This window comes from Uranotaenia lowii, chromosome 3 (assembly GCF_029784155.1).
Source record: "Uranotaenia lowii strain MFRU-FL chromosome 3, ASM2978415v1, whole genome shotgun sequence".
NCBI lineage: Eukaryota > Metazoa > Arthropoda > Insecta > Diptera > Culicidae > Uranotaenia > Uranotaenia lowii.
This window is the reverse complement of record NC_073693.1, coordinates 14,980,714-15,003,709: the sequence shown is the minus strand read 5'-3', so window position 1 is coordinate 15,003,709 and position 22,996 is coordinate 14,980,714. Positions and strand designations below refer to the sequence as shown.

At 27.7% G+C, this 22,996-nt stretch overlaps 1 protein-coding gene across 5 annotated transcripts in view; it reads right to left on the bottom strand.

The window, feature by feature from the left end:
• LOC129751382 (protein prickle-like) overlaps positions 1–22,996 on the bottom strand; it is a 131,884-nt gene that overhangs the window by 10,496 nt on the left and 98,392 nt on the right. For all 5 annotated transcript variants that reach the window (XM_055746859.1, XM_055746860.1, XM_055746861.1 and 2 more), the window contains 4 exons: positions 15,733–15,846; positions 8,273–8,401; positions 7,816–8,019; positions 32–129 (listed from right to left, as the gene is read on the bottom strand). In XM_055746859.1, coding sequence (XP_055602834.1) covers positions 32–129; positions 7,816–8,019; positions 8,273–8,401; positions 15,733–15,846 — 545 coding nt within the window. The remainder of the gene's footprint in view (positions 1–31; positions 130–7,815; positions 8,020–8,272; positions 8,402–15,732; positions 15,847–22,996) is intronic.

Genomic DNA, 22,996 nt, shown 5'->3' with positions numbered 1-22,996 from the left:
GAGACCTCCTATCGTTAAATAGGTTCCCTACCTTTGTCCGCCAAGTTGTTTATCGCACTCGAAACAAGCGAAATGTTTGATATGCCAAGCCCGTCCTTCAGCTTCCGTACACTCATCGGCCAGTATAATCTGGGTGCAAAAAAAAGGGGAAATTTAATTATCAATGAAAAGCCGCTACCGCTGTCATTATCAATCATCAATCTCTTGCGCGAGGAGATACCTAATAGGACTGTACTCGAAAAAAATGCAACACTTTTCTTGATAGTAACTTTTGATTGCGTGGATCAAAATTGATGAAATTAGTTTAGCTAGTGTTCAAGCCAATTTTACATCAGCTTAAAGAATGTTAGGGGAGAATGAGGATACTTGATCCCTGGGGATACTTGATTCCTTAGCTATATCTCGAAACTGGAATGTTTTACAAAGATCAAATGTTCTAGAAAAGTGTGCCAAAACGAGCAAAATAACAATGCTTGTAGTTAAAAAAATTTTAACAAAATAATTGTTTGAGTAATTGAACTTTGTTTGAAAAATTTCACAAAATGTAACTTGAAGATCTTTTTTCATCACTTTGAAATGTTCCTTACATGGGAAAATTATGAAAAAAATATTTGTTCTAATGTATCAATCGTTCGAGCGTAAAATGAACTTCATAATGCCATATTTTCAAAGCAATGGAAAACTCTCAACTTTTTTAAGAAAAAGTTTTCTAAAAAGTTGATTATGGGTACAATTGATCCCCCTTCCAAACAGCATATTCTTCTTCTGAATTGATCGTTATGATTGCTGATTACGAAATTACTTATATTTATCCAAAAACTAATATTTATCAAACAATTGTCTGAAGAAAAAAGCAAAAATAATTAATTTTCTCTTAGTTATAAAAAATAGCGCCTTTAAGTATGCAATGTCATTAACGTTGAGACAAAGTTATAGAATTTTCTACTTATGTCTGCTATAAATTGTGAAATGAGAACAAACATGACCGAAATAGTCAATTGACATTCTATCTTGGGGTTTTGTTTGATTTTTATACAAGGATTAGGGCTTCCTGAATAAAAGATCAAGTCTCCTTCAATAGGGGATCAAGTCTCCCCTAACTTCAGAAAAATCGCAATTTTTTTACTCCCACGAAAATGCATCTAGTTCATCAACGGGTTCAAGTATCGTTCTAATTTTTGGAGCATAGAAACTTGAAGTTACAAGCTGTCAGAAAATTTCAAAGACGGCGTGTTGCTAAATTTTTCCAAAAAGATATGGTGAAAATAAGAAAAGGGGATCAAGTATCCCCACTCTCCCCTATTGATCCAGAATATTCCTATACAAATAGTTCCAGATTAATCCAGATTTTCCTTCCACGTGCTTTAGAATGTTCTGGAATTCTACAAATCAGAAGGTTCGAGAACAAACTGTATTATTCAGATCTAAGCGTCCCGATCATTCCAGAACATTCGAAGCGCTTATATAAAGAGCCTCACGTGGCGAGTTAGTTATGTTTAAGATTCCGCGCGCGTTGTCAAAATCCGAAATTAAGAACAATACCGCCTAGTTAAGTGTTGTGATAACCTCAATTGTACAATCTAATAAAGTGTAAATACCTACCAAATTGTATGTTAAGAATAAATAGAGAACCTTTAACTTAGAAACCAGTGCGTTTCCTTTCTCCAGAAAAATACAGTCCAATTGGCCTAGATAGCTAGTAATATATAAATCAAATGTTTAAATTTGGCTGATAATGTGTAAAGTAGTTAACTCACAGCTTCGAAATAGACAAAAAAAATTGTCAAAAATATTTTGGTGCGGTTGTGGAAAACCAAGAAAATCAAGAATCCGCAATTATATCTTAAAACACTAGAAGTGCACTTTTTTTAGCATGATTCATGTGTTAAAATCGTTGATGATTTACTTTATGAAGTAAAGGAAGAAGTTAATTCTACCTGGATATTTCAAAGAAGTTCCAGAAGAAAAATTTAAATTTTTTGTTACGTATCACTCAGTAAGGCTGACAATCTATGAATAAAGAATGGTTTTTTATGTTAAGATATTCAAATTTTTAAATCCTCATCCGTCCGAAATGTTTTATGCGTTAGAATTCTAGGAAAGTCAATTTGACAGTCTTAATCTAAACCGCTCTATCTTTTTTTGTATTTCATCCGATTTTATAAAAATTATAGTTTTAGGAACCTCTTTACGTTGCTCAAATATGATTTCAAGACAATATTCAGCTGAAATCGTTTATTTTTTTGTAAACGACTGTATAAATATCAAATTTTAATAACGTTATAATGTTTTCAAAACTAGATGTTTAGTACAAATTGGCCTAGAAACAAAATATATTCAGCTATTTTAAGCGAGTTGTCTAAAATTGTCACTCTAGAAGTCATAAGGGAATTTTTTTTCCAATCTGGATCCATTATACTTAAGCTCTCGTGAATTCAATAGAAGTTCTGGGTTTTTTTCTTTGATTCGCCTAAAAAATTACAAGTTGTAAAACTTCCAATTGGGTTACATTGACATTTTTGAAGAAATTGGGTTTCACTATAAAATTTGAAAACTGTTAAAATTTTTGTTAATATATTTCTGTGAAATTTATAAACTCTTTATATGTATGTAGAAATATAATATCCTGTAAAATCTCGGCTCGTTCTATGAATTAAAAAATACCATAAACTACTGAAAAATCTGGAAAGCTTATCACAGTTCAAAAACGAAGTGTAAAATTTTGTATATCAATGTGAAATTCAGTAAAACTTTGGAAAATACAGTAAAATTCTGTTGGAAATTTTTTTAAATTTGATAAATTCTGTAAATTTCAGTAGAATTCTTTTAAATTCTGATAAATTCTATTAAATTCAATGCAATTCTGTTAAATTCTGTAAAAATGTAAAACATTGTATGAAATTTTGAAAAATTTCTATTAAGTTTTGAAAAAAAAACTATAAAAATTGGTATATTTTTGTAATTCTGTGAACTCCTGTTAATTTCTGGCAAAGCTGTGAATTTCTATAAAATTCTGTATATTTCTGTAAAATTTTGTAAAATTCTGTGAAACTCTGTAAAATTCTGTAAAATTCTATAAAATTCTGTAAAATTCTGTGGCAATCTTTTAAATTCTATAAAATTCTTTCAATACTATAAAACTCTGTAAAATTCTTTAAAATTCTGTAAAATTCTGTAAAATTTTGTAAAATTCTGCAAAATTCTGTAAAATTCTGTAAAATACTATAAAATTTTGTAAAATTCTGTAAATTTCTGTAAAATTCTGTGGAAACCCTCAAAATTCTAAAGAATTTGGTAAAATATTATAATATTCTGTGAAGGTCTGTAAAATTCTGGAAAATTCTGAAAAATTCGGTAAAATTCTGTAAAGTTCTGTAAAATTCTGTAAAATTCTGTAAAATTCTAATAAATTCTGTAAAATTCTGTAAAACTCTGTTACATTTTGTGAAATTCTGTAAAACTTTGTAAAATTTTGAAAATTTCTGTGATATTCTGAAGATCACTGAAAAATACTAGAAATTCTGTAAAATTTTGTAAAATTCTGTTACATTCTGTGAAATTCTGTAAAATTTTGTAAATTTTTGTGAAAACACATAGAATTCTAAAAAATTCGGTAAAATATCATAACATTCTGTAAAATTCTGTAAAATTCTGTAAAATTCTGTAAATTTCTTTAAAATTCTGTGGCAATCTTTTGAATTCTATAAAATTCTTTCAATACTATAAAATGATGTAAAATTCTTTAAAATTCTGTAAAGTTCTGTTAAATTCTGTAAAAATCTTAAAAATGCTGTAAAATTCTATAACATTCTGCAAAATTCTGTAAAATTCTGTGAAATCCCAAATAATTCTAAAAAAGGTGGTAAAATACTTTCAAATTCTGTAGAATTCTGTAAAATTCTGTAAAACTTTGTAAAATTCTGTAAAGTTCTTTGGCAATCTTTTAAATTCTACAAAATTCGGTCAATACTATAAAAATCTGTAAAATTCTGAAAAATTCTGTAAAATTTTGTAAAATTCTGTGAAATTCTGAAGATTTCTGAAAAATTCTAGAAAATTCTGAAAAATTCTAGAAGTTTCTGTAAAATTCTTTAAAATTCTGTAAAATTCTGTAAAATTCTGTTAAGTTCTGTAAAGTTCTGTAAAATTCTGTAAAATTCTGTAAAATTCTTTAAAATTCTGTAAAATTCTGTAAAATTCTGTAAAATTCTGTAAAATTTTTTAAAATTCTGTAAAATTCTGTAAAATTCTGTTAAATTCTGTAAAGTTCTGTAAAATTCTATAGAATTCTTTAAAATTCTGTAAAAATCTGCAAAATTTTGGGAAATTCTGTAAAATTCTGTAAAATTCTGAAAAATTCTATAATTTCTGTGAAACTCCGTGAAATTCTGTAAAATCTGTAAAATTCTGTAAAATACTGGAAAATTCTGTAGAATTCCGTAAAATTCTGTAAAATTCTGTAAAATTCTGTAAAATTCTGTAAAATTCTGTAAAATTCTGTAAAATTTTGTGAAATTCTGAGAAATTCTCTAAAATTCTGAAAAATTCTATAAAATTCTGTAAAATTCTGTAAAATTCTGAAAAATTCTGTAAAATTCTGTAAAATTCTGTAAAATTCTGTAAAATTCTGTAAAATTCTGTAAAATTCTGTGAAATTCTGTAAAATTCTGTAAAATTCTGTAAAATTCTGTAAAATTCTGTAAAATTCTGTAAAATTCTGTAAAATTCTGTAAAATTCTGTAAAATTCTTTAAAATTCTGTAAAGTTCTGTGGATTCTGTGAAATTCTCTTAAATTCTATAAATTTCTGTGAAATTTGTAAAAGCCTTAAAATTCTGTAAATTTTTGAAAAGCTGTTTAATTCTGTAAAATTTTGTGAAATTCTGTTAAAAATTCTGTAAAATTCCGCAAAATTTTGTAAAATTCTATTGAATTCTCTTAAATTCTGTAAAATTCTGTAAAATTCTGTAAAATTCTGTAAATTTCTGTAAAATTCTGTTAAATTCTGTTAAATTCTGTAAAGTTCTGTAAAATTCTATAAAATTCTTTAAAATTCTGTAAAAATCTGCAAAATTTTGGGAAATTCTGTAAAATTCTGTAAAAATCTGCAAAATTCTATAATTTCTGTAAAACTCCGTGAAATTCTGTAAAATTCTGTAAAATTCTGTAAAATACTGTAAAATTCTGTAGAATTCCGTAAAATTCTGTAAAATTCTGTAAAACTCTGTAAAATTCTGTAAAATTCTGTAAAATTTTGTGAAATTCTGAGAAATTCTCTAAAATTCTGAAAAATTCTATAAAATTCTGTAAAATTCTGTAAAATTCTGTAAAATTCTGTAAAATTCTGTAAAATTCTGTAAAATTCTGTAAAATTCTGTAAAATTCTGTAAAATTCTGTAAAATTCTGTAAAATTCTGTAAAATTCTGTAAAATTCTGTAAAATTCTGTAAAATTCTGTAAAATTCTGTAAAATTCTGTAAAATTCTGTAAAATTCTGTAAAATTCTTTAAAATTCTGTAAAGTTCTGTGGATTCTGTGAAATTCTCTTAAATTCTATAAATTTCTGTGAAATTTGTAAAAGCCTTAAAATTCTGTAAATTTTTGAAAAGCTGTTTAATTCTGTAAAATTTTGTGAAATTCTGTTAAAAATTCTGTAAAATTCCGCAAAATTTTGTTAAATTCTATTGAATTCTCTTAAATTCTGTAAAATTCTGTAAAATTCTGTAAAATTCTGTAAAATTCTGTAAAATTCTGTAAAATTCTGTAAAATTCTGTAAAATTCTGTAAAATTCTGTAAAATTCTGTAAAATTCTGTAAAATTCTGTAAAATTCTGTAAAATTCTGTAAAATTCTGTAAAATTCTGTAAAGTTCTGTAAAATTCTGTAAAATTCTGCAAAATTCTGTAAAATTCTGTAAAATTCTGTAAAATTCTGTAAAATTCTGTAAAATTCTGTTAAATTCTGTAAAATTCTGTAAAATTCTGTAAAATTCTGTAAAATTCTGTAAAATTCTGTAAAATTCTGTAAAATTCTGTAAAATTCTGTAAAATTCTGTAAAATTCTGCAAAATTCTGTAAAATTCTGTAAATTCTGTAAAATTCTGTGAAAATCTGTAAAATTATGTAAAATTCTGTAAAATTTTGTAAAATTCTGTAAGGTTCTGTGGATTCTGTGAAATTCTCTTAAATTCTATAAAATTCTGTAAAATTCTGTAGAATTTTGTAAAAGTCTGTTAAATTCTGTAAATTCTTGAAAAACTGTTTAATTCTGTAAAATTGTGTAAAATTCTGTTAAAATTCTGTAAAATTCCGTAAAATTCTTTAAAATTCTATTGAATTCTATAAAATTCTGTAAAATTCTGTTAAATTCTTTGAAAATCTGTAAAATGCTGTCAAATTCTGGAAAGTTCTGTGAAATTCAATAGAATTTTTTGAAATTCTGTAAAGTTTTTAACATTGTATAACATTTTTTAAAATTTAGTATTATTCTGAAAAATTCTGTAAAATTCCGTGAATTTCTGTAAATTTTGTAAAATTCTGTAAAATTTTGAAAAATTCTGGAAAATCTGTTAAATTTCTTTAACTTTATATCATTTTGTAACATTTTGTAAAATTCTGTTAAATTCGATAAAATTCTGTGAAATTCCATAAAATTCTGTAAAATTTTTTATGATTCTGTAAAATTTGATAAAATTCTGTAAAATTTTATAACATTCTGTAAAATTCTGTAATATTCTGATAATTTTTTGTGAAATTCTTTAGAATTTTATAAAATTCTGTAAAATTTGGTATCATCCTGTAAAAAATTTTCAAATTCAGAAAAGTTCCGTAAAATTCTGTGCAATTCTGTAAAATTCTGTGCAATTCTGTAAAATTCTGTAAAATTCGGTGAAATTCTGTAACATTCTATAAAAATCTGTGAAATTCTTTAAAATTCTGTAATATTCTGAAAAGCTCTGTGAATTCTGTGAAATTTTATAAAATTCTGTAAAATTCTGTAGAATTTTGTTAAAATCTGTACAATTCTGTAAAATTTTTCAAAAACTGTTTAATTCTGTAAAATTTTGGAAATTTTGTAAAATTCTAAAAAAATCTGTAAAATTCTGTAAAATTCTGTAAAATTCTGTAAAATTCTGTAAAATTCTGTAAAATTCTGTAAAATTCTGTAAAATTCTGTAAAATTCTGTAAAATTCTGTAAACTTCTGTAACATTCTGTAAAATTCTGTAAAATACTTTAAAATTCTGTGAAATTCTCAAATATGCTGTAAAATCTGTAAAATTTTGTAAAATTCTGAATATTTTTGTAAAATATTGTAAAATTCTGTGAAATTCTGGAAAATTCTGTACAATTCTGTAAAACTCTGGAAAATTCTGTAAAATTCTGTAAAATTCTGTATAATTTGGTACAATTCTGTAAAATTCTGTAAAATTCTGTAAAATTCTGTAAAATTCTGTAAAATTCTGTAAAATTCTGTAAAATTCTGTAAAATTCTGTAAATTCTGTAAAATTCTGTAAAATTCTGTAAAATTCTATAAAATTTTGTAAAAATTTGATACATGTCTCATAAATTTCAAATTCTGGGCAACATTAGACAATATCTTCATCCAGATATCAGATCATAAAATTAAGAATATATTATTGAATTCATTAGGAAATAATTTTGCTAAGAGCAGAATATATTTTTTTAAGTATTAAAAGGTGTTAGAAGCAAAGTAAAAAAAAATCCATCCACCTAATCGTAGTTCACGAAAGATAGTGTAGCATTTTTTTCGAGTACAGTCTTTTTGATGTGTAGATTCGCTTTCCGCTTCTTACCTCATCGCACGCGGAACAGCGCGGCTTCAGCGTCTCGGCATGATGCCTGCCACAGTACAGCCGGCCCTCCCGGTGGAAGTAGATCAGATCCACCAGCAGTTCCTTGCAGACGCAGCACACGAAACAGGCCGGATGCCAGCAGGTGCCCTGATCGAATCGGGACGCGCACACGCCCATATCGCCGGAAGAGATACATTCACCACACTAATTTTTTTTAGAGAGGAAAGAGAAAGTGTTAAGAAATCCGTTGGAATCGAATGTTTCAAATTGTCGTTGCTGATTTTGAATTTTGATTCAAAGTTCTGCTGTTGAATTGACTTAAGAAGTCTCAGTTTTTATTGTTTTATTACAGACTGTTCTCCTTCATTCATTCGAAACAAACTTCAAATTCTTTCGGAATCAGTCGATAAAATATGACCGTGGTAAACCCCGGATCCATAAAAAGTTCAATACATACCCCATAGCACAGTTGATTGGTGGCCAGTTGTTTGACGGTGCCGCGACCGAGGGCTTCCCGTTTCCGTTGGGCCGAGAATAGTTTCAGCTCTTTGCGTTCTTCGTCCGTGAGCGAGTGACAGTATCGCACCTGAAGAAAAAAAATACAAATATAAATTTTCATAATCAAACGGCAAAGGTTGCAGGAAGGTGAGAAAACTGTTGTTGATACACTATTAGACGAGATAGCTTTTGTGGTTTGGTCCGGGTAAATATGACCACAAATAATAGCCACCACCAGGGATGAAATGAAAGTCTTTCCAAGAGATGGAAGCAAGATAAATATTTGTATTCTACGCGTTGTTTGAATCAACTTTAGTTTTTCGCGGTTTTAGTTTGGTCACGTTTATGCAAGTATGTGGATCAAAATTCTTTTTTAAATAACGAAGGAGACACTGTTGTAATGATTCAAATCAACTCAAACTCTTGTTTCCCATATATTAAAAATATAAGAGACTTCATCCTTTGTTCAGAGGACCCTAGTCTTCGACAGTCTTAGAAAAAAAAATTTCAAAAGTTGGTCAACAACTCTATGGTTAAAGCATATTTCGAGGCGAAGATTTCAACTTTTAAGACAAAATCATTTTAAAATATTAGATATAAAATAAATAATACCAATCTCGTGCTAGGCAATGTCCACAATCCATTCAGAAGAAAAATATATCTTTTTTATCTCAATGGATCAATTAAACCCATAACGAACATTTAGGACTACTTTTCCAGAAAAAGGTTGATAGTTTACCTGTGATTCTAAAGTATGGCATTATAAAGTTCATATTGCAGGATTGGAGATCAAACCCCAAACCCCTTATGAGAGTCCAAAAATACAAAGCGAAATAATTTTCGCAAGACTTCTAATCAAGCTTCTCTCAACAACAATTCAAGAGATACAACTATGATATAGAACTTAGTCCAAAGCCTCGAATTTTTATCCCAGGTCCACAATTTTACAACAGTTTTTGAAAACATTTCTCACTTGTTGATTGTAGTTCAGTTCAAAATAATGAGCTCCAAAAAGTCAAACAGATTCCAAAAAGTTAGACAAAGCTTGACAAAAATTTAAATTGAGACCCTAGAATTATGTATCCTTATGAATTATGAATTATGGGTCCTTATAATTTGTTAAATCAAAGTTTGTCAAAATGAACACGAACGATTTGTTGGAGGCCTTAAATATGAATCTTAATCGACGAATATTTATATTTCGTTAAAAAAAAATCAAATTTTCAAGTTCTTCGTGATTTTAATAGAATAGTTCCAAATTTGCCTGGATGTTGGCCGTTGTTGGGCGAAAACTTTGATACAATATGCCCGGATTATGAATGGTTTTAAATTAAAAAAAAACAGCCCGGATTTTCTCGGCCTTGATACTTGCGGAAAAATATCTAGGAAGTACCAAGCTTGTAGTTCTGGTTTTCAGTTAGGATCATCATTGGGATGGAATCCTTATTCGGATCTTGTGTGTAAAATCGAGCGCTGAATCCGATAATAAAATTCCAAAAAATCTCAGTAGAACATTTTTTGAGTTGAGTTGAGTTTGAGTTTGCTCCAAATATGAAAATTTGGAAAAATAAAACTGTACCTACTTGTACATATTTTTAAATATCTCGGACGGCATAACAGTTATTTGAAACCTCTGTTTTACATATTAAAAATGATTAAGTTTTCTATAGCCTATTTGAGCTTCATTTTGAGCTTCATTTTTGCGTATAATCAATAGTATTGTTGAAATTAGTTAATTTATGATAGAAAAAATTATAAAAAAGTCATTTTCTTAGAGAAAATTTTGTGTACAAGTACATTTTTTAATTTTCCAAATTTCCATATTTGGAGCATAACTCAAAAACTATTCTTCTGAGATTTTTTAGAACTTTATTTTCGGATTCAGTGCCCGATTTCACATTAAAAAATACCTTCAGTTTACTTAGATCAAAAATGCTGAAAATAGTGTAAACTGGTACTTTTATTTAACTTTTATCATATCAGCAGATTCTTAAAAAAAGTATCAAACTATAATTTTCAATTTTAGGTGAGTTTACAAGAGTAGAAAATAATCCTTATTTGAACCGGGAATCTAATTTGTTACTCTTATTTCTAAATATTTATAGCATTTTCACCAATGGTTAAAAAGAATTAGCTTGCTAATTAAAGTATATAGACTTTTTTTCTTTTAAATGCAGCCTTCAAAATCCCTTATTTAGTTGTTTTATTTTTTGTTTTGATTGAAGTCGTTTGGACATCTTTGTGTCATTCGCGACTTTTATCAACGATGCATTTGGCGAACAGTCATAATAAAACATATCTGATACAAGAACAAGAGTGTTCGATGTTTATTCTTTGGCTCGAGCTCAGGGCTCAGGCACATCAGCTCAGGTGGAAACTGACTTGCCAACTGAGCTGTATCAGCTGTAGTTCCCATATTTGTTAGAGTTCCTTGAAAAAATTGACAACTACTCGGACTGTTTTTTTTCGAAAGTAGTGATTTGAAATAAGTTAGTTGGTTTTGCTCATTTTTCACACTTCTCAAGAACATTTGAACTTTCTTGTCTTAGAAAGGATCCACAATATTGTTTATATTACTAAATTTATGATAGAAAAAAAATATAAAAACACATTTTCTTAGAAAAATTTTGTTTCAGCGAAAGTTCTCAAAAGTTGCCTGAAAGCCAATAGGAAATCAGAATTTTTAAATGTTACCATCGAGTCTAAAACTTTCGCTATAACAAAATTTTCTCCAAAAAATGCGTTTTTTATAATATTTTCTATCATAAAGTCAAGAATATAATTGGAATGTCTATTCCATGGTCATTCATGGAATAGACATTCCGGTTATTCCGGCATTTTTTGGAGAAAATTTTGAAAATACCTTAAGAAAATTGGCCATTTGACTGCAGAATTATTAAGTAACGTCTACATGAGTGAATTTCAACTTTGAGGTTTTTATGGGAACATTCAATATTTTGTACAGAAAAATCAACATCATTTTTGTCAAACGAAACCTTATACCATTTAAATAGTTTTTTTTTAAATTTTAAGGTCGTAGTACTGCTAAACATTTAAAACTTTTTTCATGCATCGAAAATTTAATTAGCAATTATGAAATCCAAGACTCAAAAATTAAATACTTTAACCGCCAAACTTGACTGGTTCTTGCTGCTGAAACTTGAAACATCGTAATCTGGGGGAACTTTGATCATCATGAAATGGGGGGGGGGGGGGGGGTGGGGGGGGTTTGGGGTTAAATCCCCCCCATGAGAGTCCAAAAAAGCAAGCGAGGTATTCTACTCTAGACTCAAAATTTTAAATTCATAATCAAATTATGATAATAGAGCAAAGATATTCAAAAGTACAAACCTCAAAAACCCATCCCAAGTTCAAAATTCTGCTACAGTTTTTCAAAATTCTCTCACTTCTGTATAGAATAAGGTTGTCAGATTTTTTTTCAGCACGTATCTGCGCCGGACAATTCCGGACTGTTTTATATAAAAACCTGGCAAATTCGGCTATTTGATATCAAATGTCGAGCAAAATGCAGGCAAACCGGGCATTTTTGGTCAAAACCTAGGAATTGCTCATAAAAAACCGGGAAAAAACTTTTAAAAAAATCCTTTTTTGATTATTTTTTCGAAACACTGTTGCAAAAATTTTGGACGAAGAATTAAAGAAAAATCACAACACAATTTTTTTTAAGTTTTATTTAAGAATGAGAATGAGAACAAAACCGTGCAAAATTTGGGCTTTCTAATGAAATCCGTGAACCGGGTCGGACCGGACATTCCCCAATTTTTATATTAAATATTATAAAATACAGGTCTGAATATTAAATTTTAAATTGAACTCATTTTGGGGGTTCTGGTTTCATATTCCCATAACAAACATTGTATTTCGACACATTTTCGTATTTCTGATTCTGTATCAAGTTTAGGATTCTTGATGATCAGTTCGAATAGGGAATTACGAAGGAATCCTTGTCCTGATATCCTGGTTTAAATTAAGTTTTGCATTTCCTATCAAAAAAGAATAATGTTTTTCGAAAATCACATGCATTTTCAAAAGTTTTCAAAGTATGAAAAAGAAGATTTTTTTTATATTCAAATTCGAAGTTCTTAAACTTTATTCTAACACAAAATTTAAACATTTAAAGTTTCTAAGGGGCGATCCAAAATTGAAAACTCAGATTCAGATTCATCCTTTTAAATTCGCATTTTAAATCAGATTCACAAATCAGAATTAAAGAAAAATATTTGAAATAATGAATTAGGATTAAACCAGCCCTTCAGAATTTAAATAAAAGATTTATGAATGAGGGCTCTTAGACTTTGCTCATAAATTTTTTTCCTGGAATTAACATTTCTAAATCGTATTTTCATACATTTCAGAAATCGTTTAGAAATCCGGAAATTTATTCAAAGTTCAATTTTTGAATTCAGGTTAAGAATTCAGATTTAAAATTCAGAAAAGGATTTAGCTTGTGAATGAGTTTTTCAATCAACAATAAAACTGTTGAGAAATTCAAGAGAAAATTAACTTAAAAATTTGCTTGTCAATTTAGTTTCCAGATATCAAATTTTTTAATCAAAACAAGTTTGTACATGCAGTTCAGCTGAAAATCACAAATATAAAGTAGAATTTGAGTTGATTTTCTTAGTTTTGATTCATAAAATATATCCCAAGTTATATTTAAAAAATCATCCAAAAATATAATATAATATATTTTCTGTTATAGAAACATGTACTTGATTTTCACCTCAAATATCTGCACAAAATTCTTTTTTTCTCAGTGTATCGTTTAACATTATTAATATTGCAGTTTTTTTTAAAGCCGAATTTCAAACTATAAAAATAGGTTTAGTTCAAATGTGCATCAAGAAAATTTGATTCGAACATTTTTAATCTCTTACTAACTCTTATCATGGGAACAGTGGGAGGGCCTAGAGAATTGCTTAAAGGTCAAATTTCATTTGTTTTTGAGGCCAAAAAATATTGTTAAATTTTTATAATTTTTGCCCCTAAATGTGTGCGGCAATATTGTCCATCTTTTGAGTATATTTGTTTTTTGAAAAAAAAAACCGTTGAAAAATTCAATTGAGTCCATCCAAAAGAATTACTATGGCATCAAAACAGTAATTTTAAAGATGTTGAGATACCGTCGTGGGGGGTGACAATGGGCCAAAATTTATTTTGAAATATCTTCATAAGTATCAGAGATATCGCTTTCAAATTTTTACACATTATAGCCGGCATATTATTTTTTCATTTGCTTCAGAAGTTTTGTCTTATAACTATTCTGTTTGAATTTTAAAAATCGTCTAAATTGATAATAACAGTCACCCCCCTAAGGGGTGAGAATTGGCAAATTTTCTTTGTTTTGTTACTTTTTCAAAAAAAAATAATTTTTTTCAACCAAATTATGTGCAGTTGTATGTATACTATGTATACTATTCAAAAACAAAACTGCTTTCTTATATTTTCTAACTAATCTAAACTACAATACTTATTCAGGAAATTACTCAAACACCACCATTTTTGACCCATTGTCACCCCGCACGGCGGTTCGTACAAACAAGAGTGACCAAAGTAAACATGAAATCCGCTACTGTGAAAAAAAAATATTCATAGCCACTAATTTCTTTTGAATATTTTGCTTTCAATGATCATTCTTTATACTATATTCCAAACTATATTCCAAAATTAATTAAAACAGTGATTAATGTTCCTCCAGTTTACGGTAATTGAGAAAGATTTTTGACTATCGATAGAAGTTGGTTTACTAGAGTTCCGGTTATTCATCAATTCTGGTAAATTTTTAGATAACTATCCTTTTGTTCCAAAATATGTCATTTCTCCGATGAATTTGCTACTGTCAACAGTCTGCGAAACAAAAGTTCTAAATTCTAAATGATGAATGTTGCAAAATTGGACATTCAGATGCTTTTCGTAGCTATTCTTCATTGTTTGGTTTTATAGATTCTTTGTTGTTTTTCACTTCTACACTAAGTTTTTGAATAAAAAAACATGTTTTATCAAATTCAATGTATTAACTAGTTTTTAGAAAAAAATGTTTAAGCATAAGCATCACGCTAAAACTATCTTTTTTCTTGCTAAATCTTATCTATTTTTCTAATTTAGGAATTCCGAAATTTTGTTATTGCCGACACTCAAGTTGGGTGCGAGAAAACCAGCTCACTTGATCAATTGAAGTGAATTTAACACTTTTTAAAATTATAGCTCAAATAAGGTATGGTAACAACATTTCAAGTTTCAAAACTATAAATACTATTTCAAAACTATAAATACTATGCTATGCTATTGGAACTCTGAAGCAGTATTGTAATAGTCAATCAAATATCAAATATTGGTATGGTACCAAAAGTCGCGCCTCTTGGTAAATCAAGCAACGGTGCAGAAAGTGCAGAGAGCATGATATTCATAATTGTAGTTTTGTTCTCTTCCGAAGCTCACACCTTTTCATTAGGAGGCAGCAGCGTAAACCAACCAAACAACAAAACAAACTGCCTCAATTGTCAGAGCAATACAAGTTTCAACAACGGGTTTCAACACACTTCATCATTTGACAAGTGCCAGAAGAAAAGTGACACTTTGCGCTCGTTTATTTGTCTTTGGTCTGCAAAATTGGATTCAGGAATGAGATCCTTCGAGAAACTACGCATGGGTGCTGCTTGATCGCGAGCAAAGTGGATCGTGCGCATAAATTATCTCAGCAGCACAATCAATTAGTTAGCTAGAGGTGGGTCCAGAATTGGTCAGAACATCATATTGAAAATATTAATCTGGAAATTATGAACCAAAATCTAGTTTTTTCAAAGATGCACAAATTGAACTGAATTTTTGGAATTTGAAAATATGTATGCCAATTAATTTCAGTCAAACTATGCTGCGAAGATAGTTCACTGAATCATTCCAGCACCACCTTGCTTGTACATTCTTGAACTCCTTACTTGGAGGTGATCTCACGGACAATTCAAACAGAAGAAAACGCACTGGTACTGGCCCTGGTAAATTTTGCGTATCATCCCAAACAAGTCAATGGCAGTGCAAACATAATTAGAGACAACTGGCACCCAACAACACGCCAGTAATGAGATGACCAAAAGGGTTGGACATGTTGTTTGCATTGACCAATGAGTGTAACGTAACGTTTGAAAACGACTTAAGCATAGGGTGACTGAATTCAAAATTTGCATTTAAAAATTGACTAGCAGAGCTCAAAGCACAACTTTGAATTTTTATACTTTTAGTTTAAAATTTGTGTAGAAAGTTTTCGTATATTCGTAAAGAATGTTTTCGTATATTTTCTTCAGGCCCCAATCGTACATATGAAAACCCTGTCTTGTTCCTGAAAAACGTGGGTTTGAGAGGCAGACCGGGTAGTAAGTATAATCAACTCTTTGCGGAACCTACCTCATTATCGTGCGGAGGCAGCTGCTGCAATAACTGTCGCACCCGATGACGTTCGCCGATGCTGTTAACGTAGGGCACCTTATCTTCCGGGATGGCCGAGAAGTAGAGATGGACCTGAAAAAAAGTGAAATACAAGAAAAATGCGGAAAAAGGTGACGATTAGTTTGTTTCTGCTACTAAAATTGGACGAAGAAGAAAGCTACCCAAAGACACACATTCTCATTTATGCATATGATGATGATGGTTTGTTTTATGGTTCGATGAGATAACATTCCGGTTTGTTTTTTTTTCTGTTTGGTTTTCGTGTTTTTTCTTCCTCATTCACTCAAGAAGACGTTAGCCAGTTTGGTAGCGTGATGCTTTGATTGACTTATGGCGGGCAGTTGCTGCTACCAGTAAAAGGCAGTTTGAAACGAAAAAAAAAAATGCTCCAAAGACATGTGACCAAAAAAAAAATGTGGGTCAGCAGCACCAACTTCATTAGCTAAACAGATCCAAACTTGTTTGGTTGATGCATCTTCTTTCCTAGGTGGACGAGTTGTGAAATATTTAGTAATCTATTTCCCAAAGAATATCAGGTTCGATAATGAGTGAATATGCGTGTGGAAAAGATTTGCTGCTTCAAGTTATCGATAGTGTCATCAGCGTGGAATTTGATCCATCTTCCGTGTTAGCATGTTTTTCTTTTATCTCTGCTTCATTATCAGGTGACAGGAGAGTTTGACATATCTGGTTCATTTTGAGACGATGCGATCGGAAGGTTGTAGATGGCGTGTGATTTTCTGAATTCCAGGTGACAAATCTAGTTTTATTAAGTTTAGTTATGTTTCTTCAACACATTTAAGAAGTACTTTTTATGAACTTTTATAATGATAAATAAGCTTCAGATATTTAAAATTTCCAAACAAACAGAAATGGTTTTGGAGAATTCATTTCAAAGTACTAAAAATAACTCAAGACAACAAATTTAACATTGATGCAACATTTTTTTAGCTTCTTGAGAGGCGATTAGTTTATTGGTATCAGCTCTTGTTTTTGAGATTACTTCTGAAAAAAATTAAAAAATATTTTAGATATTTATTGCAGGATAAGTCAAATCGATCAACAATCTTCAACAAAATTGTTAAATGAACCAAAATCTTCAACACCCAATACTGAAAGACATTCTTTGTTGATGTAAGTAGATAATAGTTGTAGTTATATCCATCAAAATTTCTAAAAATTGAAGAAATTATATTTTCAAGATATTGTAGACAGCAAAAATTTTAGACGACTTTTTAGTTGATGCAACAGAAAGTAGAAGTGAAGTTATAAATCCAACTTTTGATTAAATATTATTATAAAATTTTTAATGCCTCTAAAAACATTTCACCTATTTGAAAATTATTTTAAAGAATTTTTTGTATGATTTGAAGAACACATTTCTTTAGTTCTTTTTATAAAGAATATTTTGTTAGACTTATGATAAATACTTTCCTGATGACCTCTGAAACTTTATTAAAATATTCTATCCATGTTCAGAACATCACTTTAAAAACCAATCAAAATTCGCTCGTGATACGCTCGTGTGACGTGGTTAAAGTTTCCGTTGAGTATTTGGCGAACATCAACACTAACAAGATATAAAACCCGATCTAATACACTTGACAGTGGATTTTAGCCCTCTTACAGTCTGATTATTATAATATACATATTATACAAACTCGAATAAAACATGATTTTAAAGTTTTCTTAATTCTGAATCATCAAATTATGATTAAAGAATTTCTAACGCAGTAAATCCAATATGATTTGAAAATATAAAAATTCAAAATGTTATGCAAGATCAAAATATTTGAAAATTTTCACGATTTTTTATATTTTCAATATTTTTTGATTTTTCAAATACTTGGAGTATGCTGTACAATTCCATTTCGATGATTTTTTTTTTATAAATAAGTATAATCTCAACTAACTGTTTTTGGAGTAGCAGCAACCATGTGTTTCAAAAAATTTCACGTTTGTCCGGATTATCCTCTGAAGTGAAGAAATCGAGTATATTGAAAATAATTGGGTAAAATTACAATCTCCGGAGAAAAATACGATGCGATAACGTAGGGTCCAATAATAATCGAATTAACAATTGATTGATGAAACTTTTATTATTATGAATGACAATTTTTAAAATTTAGTTAATAATTTCAATTTTATCGTTTTGGCATTTCTGGTAACTTAGTTTAGATTCTAATTTTGTAATTTTTGAAAATTTAATTATCACTGACAATTTTGTTAATTTAATATTTTTATTATCATTTTATCACATTTGTGAATTGCATGATATTTTGGAAAAATTTGACAGATTTGAAAAAATTTAAAACAAAAGAACAAATAATGACAAAATTAGAAAAACTGTCAAAATTCGAGAAATGTACACAATTGACAAATAACATAAATAATTAAGAAAAATGATATGAGTGACCAAATTGACAACCTTTAAATCAATAGCAACGACAAAAATGACAAAAATGACAAAAATGACAAAAATGACAAAAATGACAAAAATGACAAAAATGACAAAAATGACAAAAATGACAAAAATGACAAAAATGACAAAAATGACAAAAATGACAAAAATGACAAAAATGACAAAAATGACAAAAATGACAAAAATGACAAAAATGACAAAAATGACAAAAATGACAAAAATGACAAAAATGACAAAAATGACAAAAATGACAAAAATGACAAAATGACAAAAATGACAAAATGACAAAAATGACAAAAATGACAAAAATGACAAAATGACAAAAATGACAAAAATGACAAAAATGACAAAAATGACAAAAATGACAAAAATGACAAAAATGACAAAAATGACAAAAATGACAAAAATGACAAAAATGACAAAAATGACAAAAATGACAAAAATGACAAAAATGACAAAATGACAAAAATGACAAAAAATGACAAAAATGACAAAAATGACAAAAAATGACAAAAATGACAAAAATGACAAAAATGACAAAAATGACAAAAATGACAAAATGACAAAAATGACAAAAATGACAAAAATGACAAAAATGACAAAAAATGACAAAATGACAAAAATGACAAAATGACAAAAATGACAAAAATGACAAAAATGACAAAAATGACAAAAATGACAAAAATGACAAAAATGACAAAAAATGACAAAAATGACAAAAATGACAAAATGACAAAAATGACAAAAATGACAAAATGACAAAATGACAAAAATGACAAAAATGACAAAAATGACAAAAATGACAAAAATGACAAAAATGACAAAAATGACAAAAATGACAAAAATGACAAAAATGACAAAAAATGACAAAAATGACAAAAATGACAAATGAAATGACAAAAATGACAAAAATGACAAAAATGACAAAATGACAAAAATGGACAAAAATGACAAAAATGACAAAAATGACAAAAATGACAAAAATGACAAAAATGACAAAAATGACAAAAATGACAAAAATGACAAAAATGACAAAAATGACAAAAATGACAAAAATGACAAAAATGACAATTACAAAAATGACAAAAATGACAAAATGACAAAAATGACAAAAATGACAAAAATGACAAAAATGACAAAAATGACAAATATGACAAAAATGACAAAAATGACAAAAATGACAAAAATGACAAAAATGACAAAAATGACAAAAAATGACAAAAATGACAAAAATGACAAAAATGACAAAAATGACAAAATGACAAAAATGACAAAAATGACAAAATGACAAAAATGACAAAAATGACAAAATGACAAAAATGACAAAATGACAAAAATGACAAAAATGACAAAAATGACAAAAATGACACAAAATGACAAAAATGACAAAAATGACAAAAATGACAAAAATGACAAAAATGACAAAATGACAAAAATGACAAAAATGACAAAAATGACAAAAATGACAAAAATGACAAAAATGACAAAAATGACAAAAATGACAAAAATGACAAAAATGACAAAAATGACAAAATGACAAAAATGACAAAAATGACAAAAATGACAAAAAATGACAAAAATGACAAAAATGACAAAAATGACAAAATGACAAAAATGACAAAAATGACAAAAATGACAAAAATGACAAAAATGACAAAAATGACAAAAATGACAAAAATGACAAAAATGACAAAAATGACAAAAATGACAAAAATGACAAAAATGACAAAAAATGACAAAAATGACAAAATGACAAAAATGACAAAATGACAAAATGACAAAACTGACAAAAATGACAAAAATGACAAAAATGACAAAATGACAAAAATGACAAAAATGACAAAAATGACAAAATGACAAAAATGACAAAAATGACAAAAATGACAAAAATGACAAAAATGACAAAAATGACAAAAATGACAAAAATGACAAAAATGACAAAAATGACAAAAATGACAAAAATGACAAAAATGACAAAAATGACAAAAAATGACAAAAATGACAAAATGACAAAAATGACAAAAATGACAAAAATGACAAAAATGACAAAAATGACAAAATGACAAAAATGACACAAATGACAAAAATGACAAAATGACAAAATGACAAAAATGACAAAAATGACAAAAATGACAAAAATGACAAAAATGACAAAAAATGACAAAAATGACAGAATTGACAAAAATGACAAAAATGATAAAATGACAAAAATGACAAAAATGACAAAAATGATAAAAATGACAAAAATGACAAAAATGACAAAAATGACAAAATGTAATTTTTGATGTAATTTTTGTCATTTTATGTCATTTATGTCATTTTTGTCATTTTTTGTTATTTTTGTCATTTCCGCATTTTTGTCATTTTTGTCATTTTGTCATTTTTGTAATTTTTGTCATTTTTTGTCATTTTTGTAATTTTTGTCATTTTTGTCATTTTTGTCATTTTGTCATTTTTGTCATTTTTTGTCATTTTTGTCATTTTTGTCATTTTGTCATTTTTGTCATTTTTGTCATTTTTGTCATTTTTGTCATTTTTGTCATTTTTGTCATTTTTGTCATTTTTGTCATTTTGTCATTTTTGTCATTTTTGTCATTTTTGTCATTTTTGTCATTTTTGTCATTTTTGTCATTTTTGTCATTTTTGTCATTTTTGTCATTTTTGTCATTTTTGTCATTTTTGTCATTTTTGTCATTTTTGTCATTTTTGTCATTTTTGTCATTTTTGTCATTTTTGTCAATTCTGTCATTTTTGTCATTTTTGTCATTTTTGTCATTTTTGTCATTTTTGTCATTTTTGTCATTTTTGTCATTTTTGTCATTTTTGTCATTTTTGTCATTTTTGTCATTTTGTCATTTTTGTCATTTTTGTCATTTTTGTCATTTTGTCATTTTGTCATTTTTGTCATTTTTGTCATTTTTGTCATATTTGTCATTTTGTCATATTTGTCATTTTTGTCATATTTGTCATTTTTGTCATTTTTGTCATTTTTGTCATTTTTGGTCATTTTTGTCATTTTTGTCATTTTGTCATTTTGTCATTTTTGTCATTTTTTGTCATTTTTGTCATTTTTGTCATTTTTGTCATTTTTGTCATTTTTGTCATTTTTGTCATTTTTGTCATTTTTGTCATTTTTGTCATTTTTGTCATTTTTGTCATTTTTGTCATTTTTGTCATTTTTGTCATTTTTGTCATTTTTGTCATTTTTGTCATTTTGTCATTTTTGTCATTTTTGTCATTTTTGTCATTTTTGTCATTTTTGTCATTTTTGTCATTTTTGTCATTGTCTTTTTGTCATTTTTGTCATTTTTGTCATTTTGTCATTTTTGTCATTTTTGTCATTTTTGTCATTTTTTGTCATTTTTGTCATTTTTGTCATTTTTGTCATTTTTGTCATTTTTGTCATTTTGTCATTTTTGTCATTTTTGTCATTTTTGTCATTTTTTGTCATTTTTGTCATTTTTGTCATTTTTGTCATTTTTGTCATTTTTGTCATTTTTGTCATTTTTGTCATTTTTGTCATTTGTCATTTTTGTCATTTTGTATTTTTGTCATTTTTGTCATTTTTGTCATTTTTGTTCATTTTGTCATTTTTGTCATTTTTGTCATTTTTGTCATTTTTGTCATTTTTGGTCATTTTTGTCATTTTTGTCATTTTTGTCATTTTGTCATTTTGTCATTTTTGTCATTTTTGTCATTTTTGTCATTTTTGTCATTTTTGTCATTTTTGTCATTTTTGTCATTTTGTCATTTTTGTCATTTTGGTCATTTTTGTCATTTTTGTCATTTTTGTCATTTTTGTCATTTTTGTCATTTGTCTTTTGTCATTTTTGTCATTTTTGTATTTTGTCATTTTTGTCATTTTTGTCATTTTGTCATTTTTGTCATTTTTGTCATTTTTGTCATTTTTGTCATTTTTGTCATTTTTGTCATTTTTGTCATTTTTGTCATTTTGTCATTTTTGTCATTTTTGTCATTTTTGTCATTTTTGTCATTTTTGTCATTTTTGTCATTTTTGTCATTTTTGTCATTTTTGTCATTTTTGTCATATTTTGTCATTTTGTCATTTTTGTCATTTTTGTCATTTTTGTCATTTTTGTCATTTTGTTGTCATTTTTGTCATTTTTGTCATTTTTGTCATTTTTGTCATTTTTGTCATTTTTGTCATTTTTGTCATTTTTGTCATTTTTGTCATTTTTGTCATTTTTGTCATTTTTGTCATTTTTGTCATTTTGTCATTTTTGTCATTTTGTCATTTTTGTCATTTTTGTCATTTTTGTCATTTTTGTCATTTTTGTCATTTTGTCATTTTTGTCATTTTTGTCATTTTTGTCATTTTTGTCATTTTTGTCATTTTGTCATTTTTGTCATTTTGTCATTTTTGTCATTTTGTCATTTTTGTCATTTTTGTCATTTTTGTCATTTTGTCATTTTTGTCATTTTTGTCATTTTGTGTCATTTTTGTCATTTTTTGTCATTTTTGTCAGTTTTGTCATTTTTGTCATTTTTGTCATTTTTGTCATTTTTGTCATTTTGTCATTTTTTGTCATTTTTGTCATTTTTGTCATTTTTGTCATTTTTGTCATTTTTGTCATTTTTGTCATTTTTGTCATTTTGTCATTTTTGTCATTTTTGTCATTTTTGTCATTTTTGTCATTTTTGTCATTTTTGTCATTTATTGTCATTTTTGTCATTTTTGTGTCATTTTTGTCATTTTTGTCATTTTTGTCTTTTTGTCATTTTGTCATTTTTGTCATTTTTGTCATTTTTGTCCATTTTTTGTCATTTTTGTCATATTTT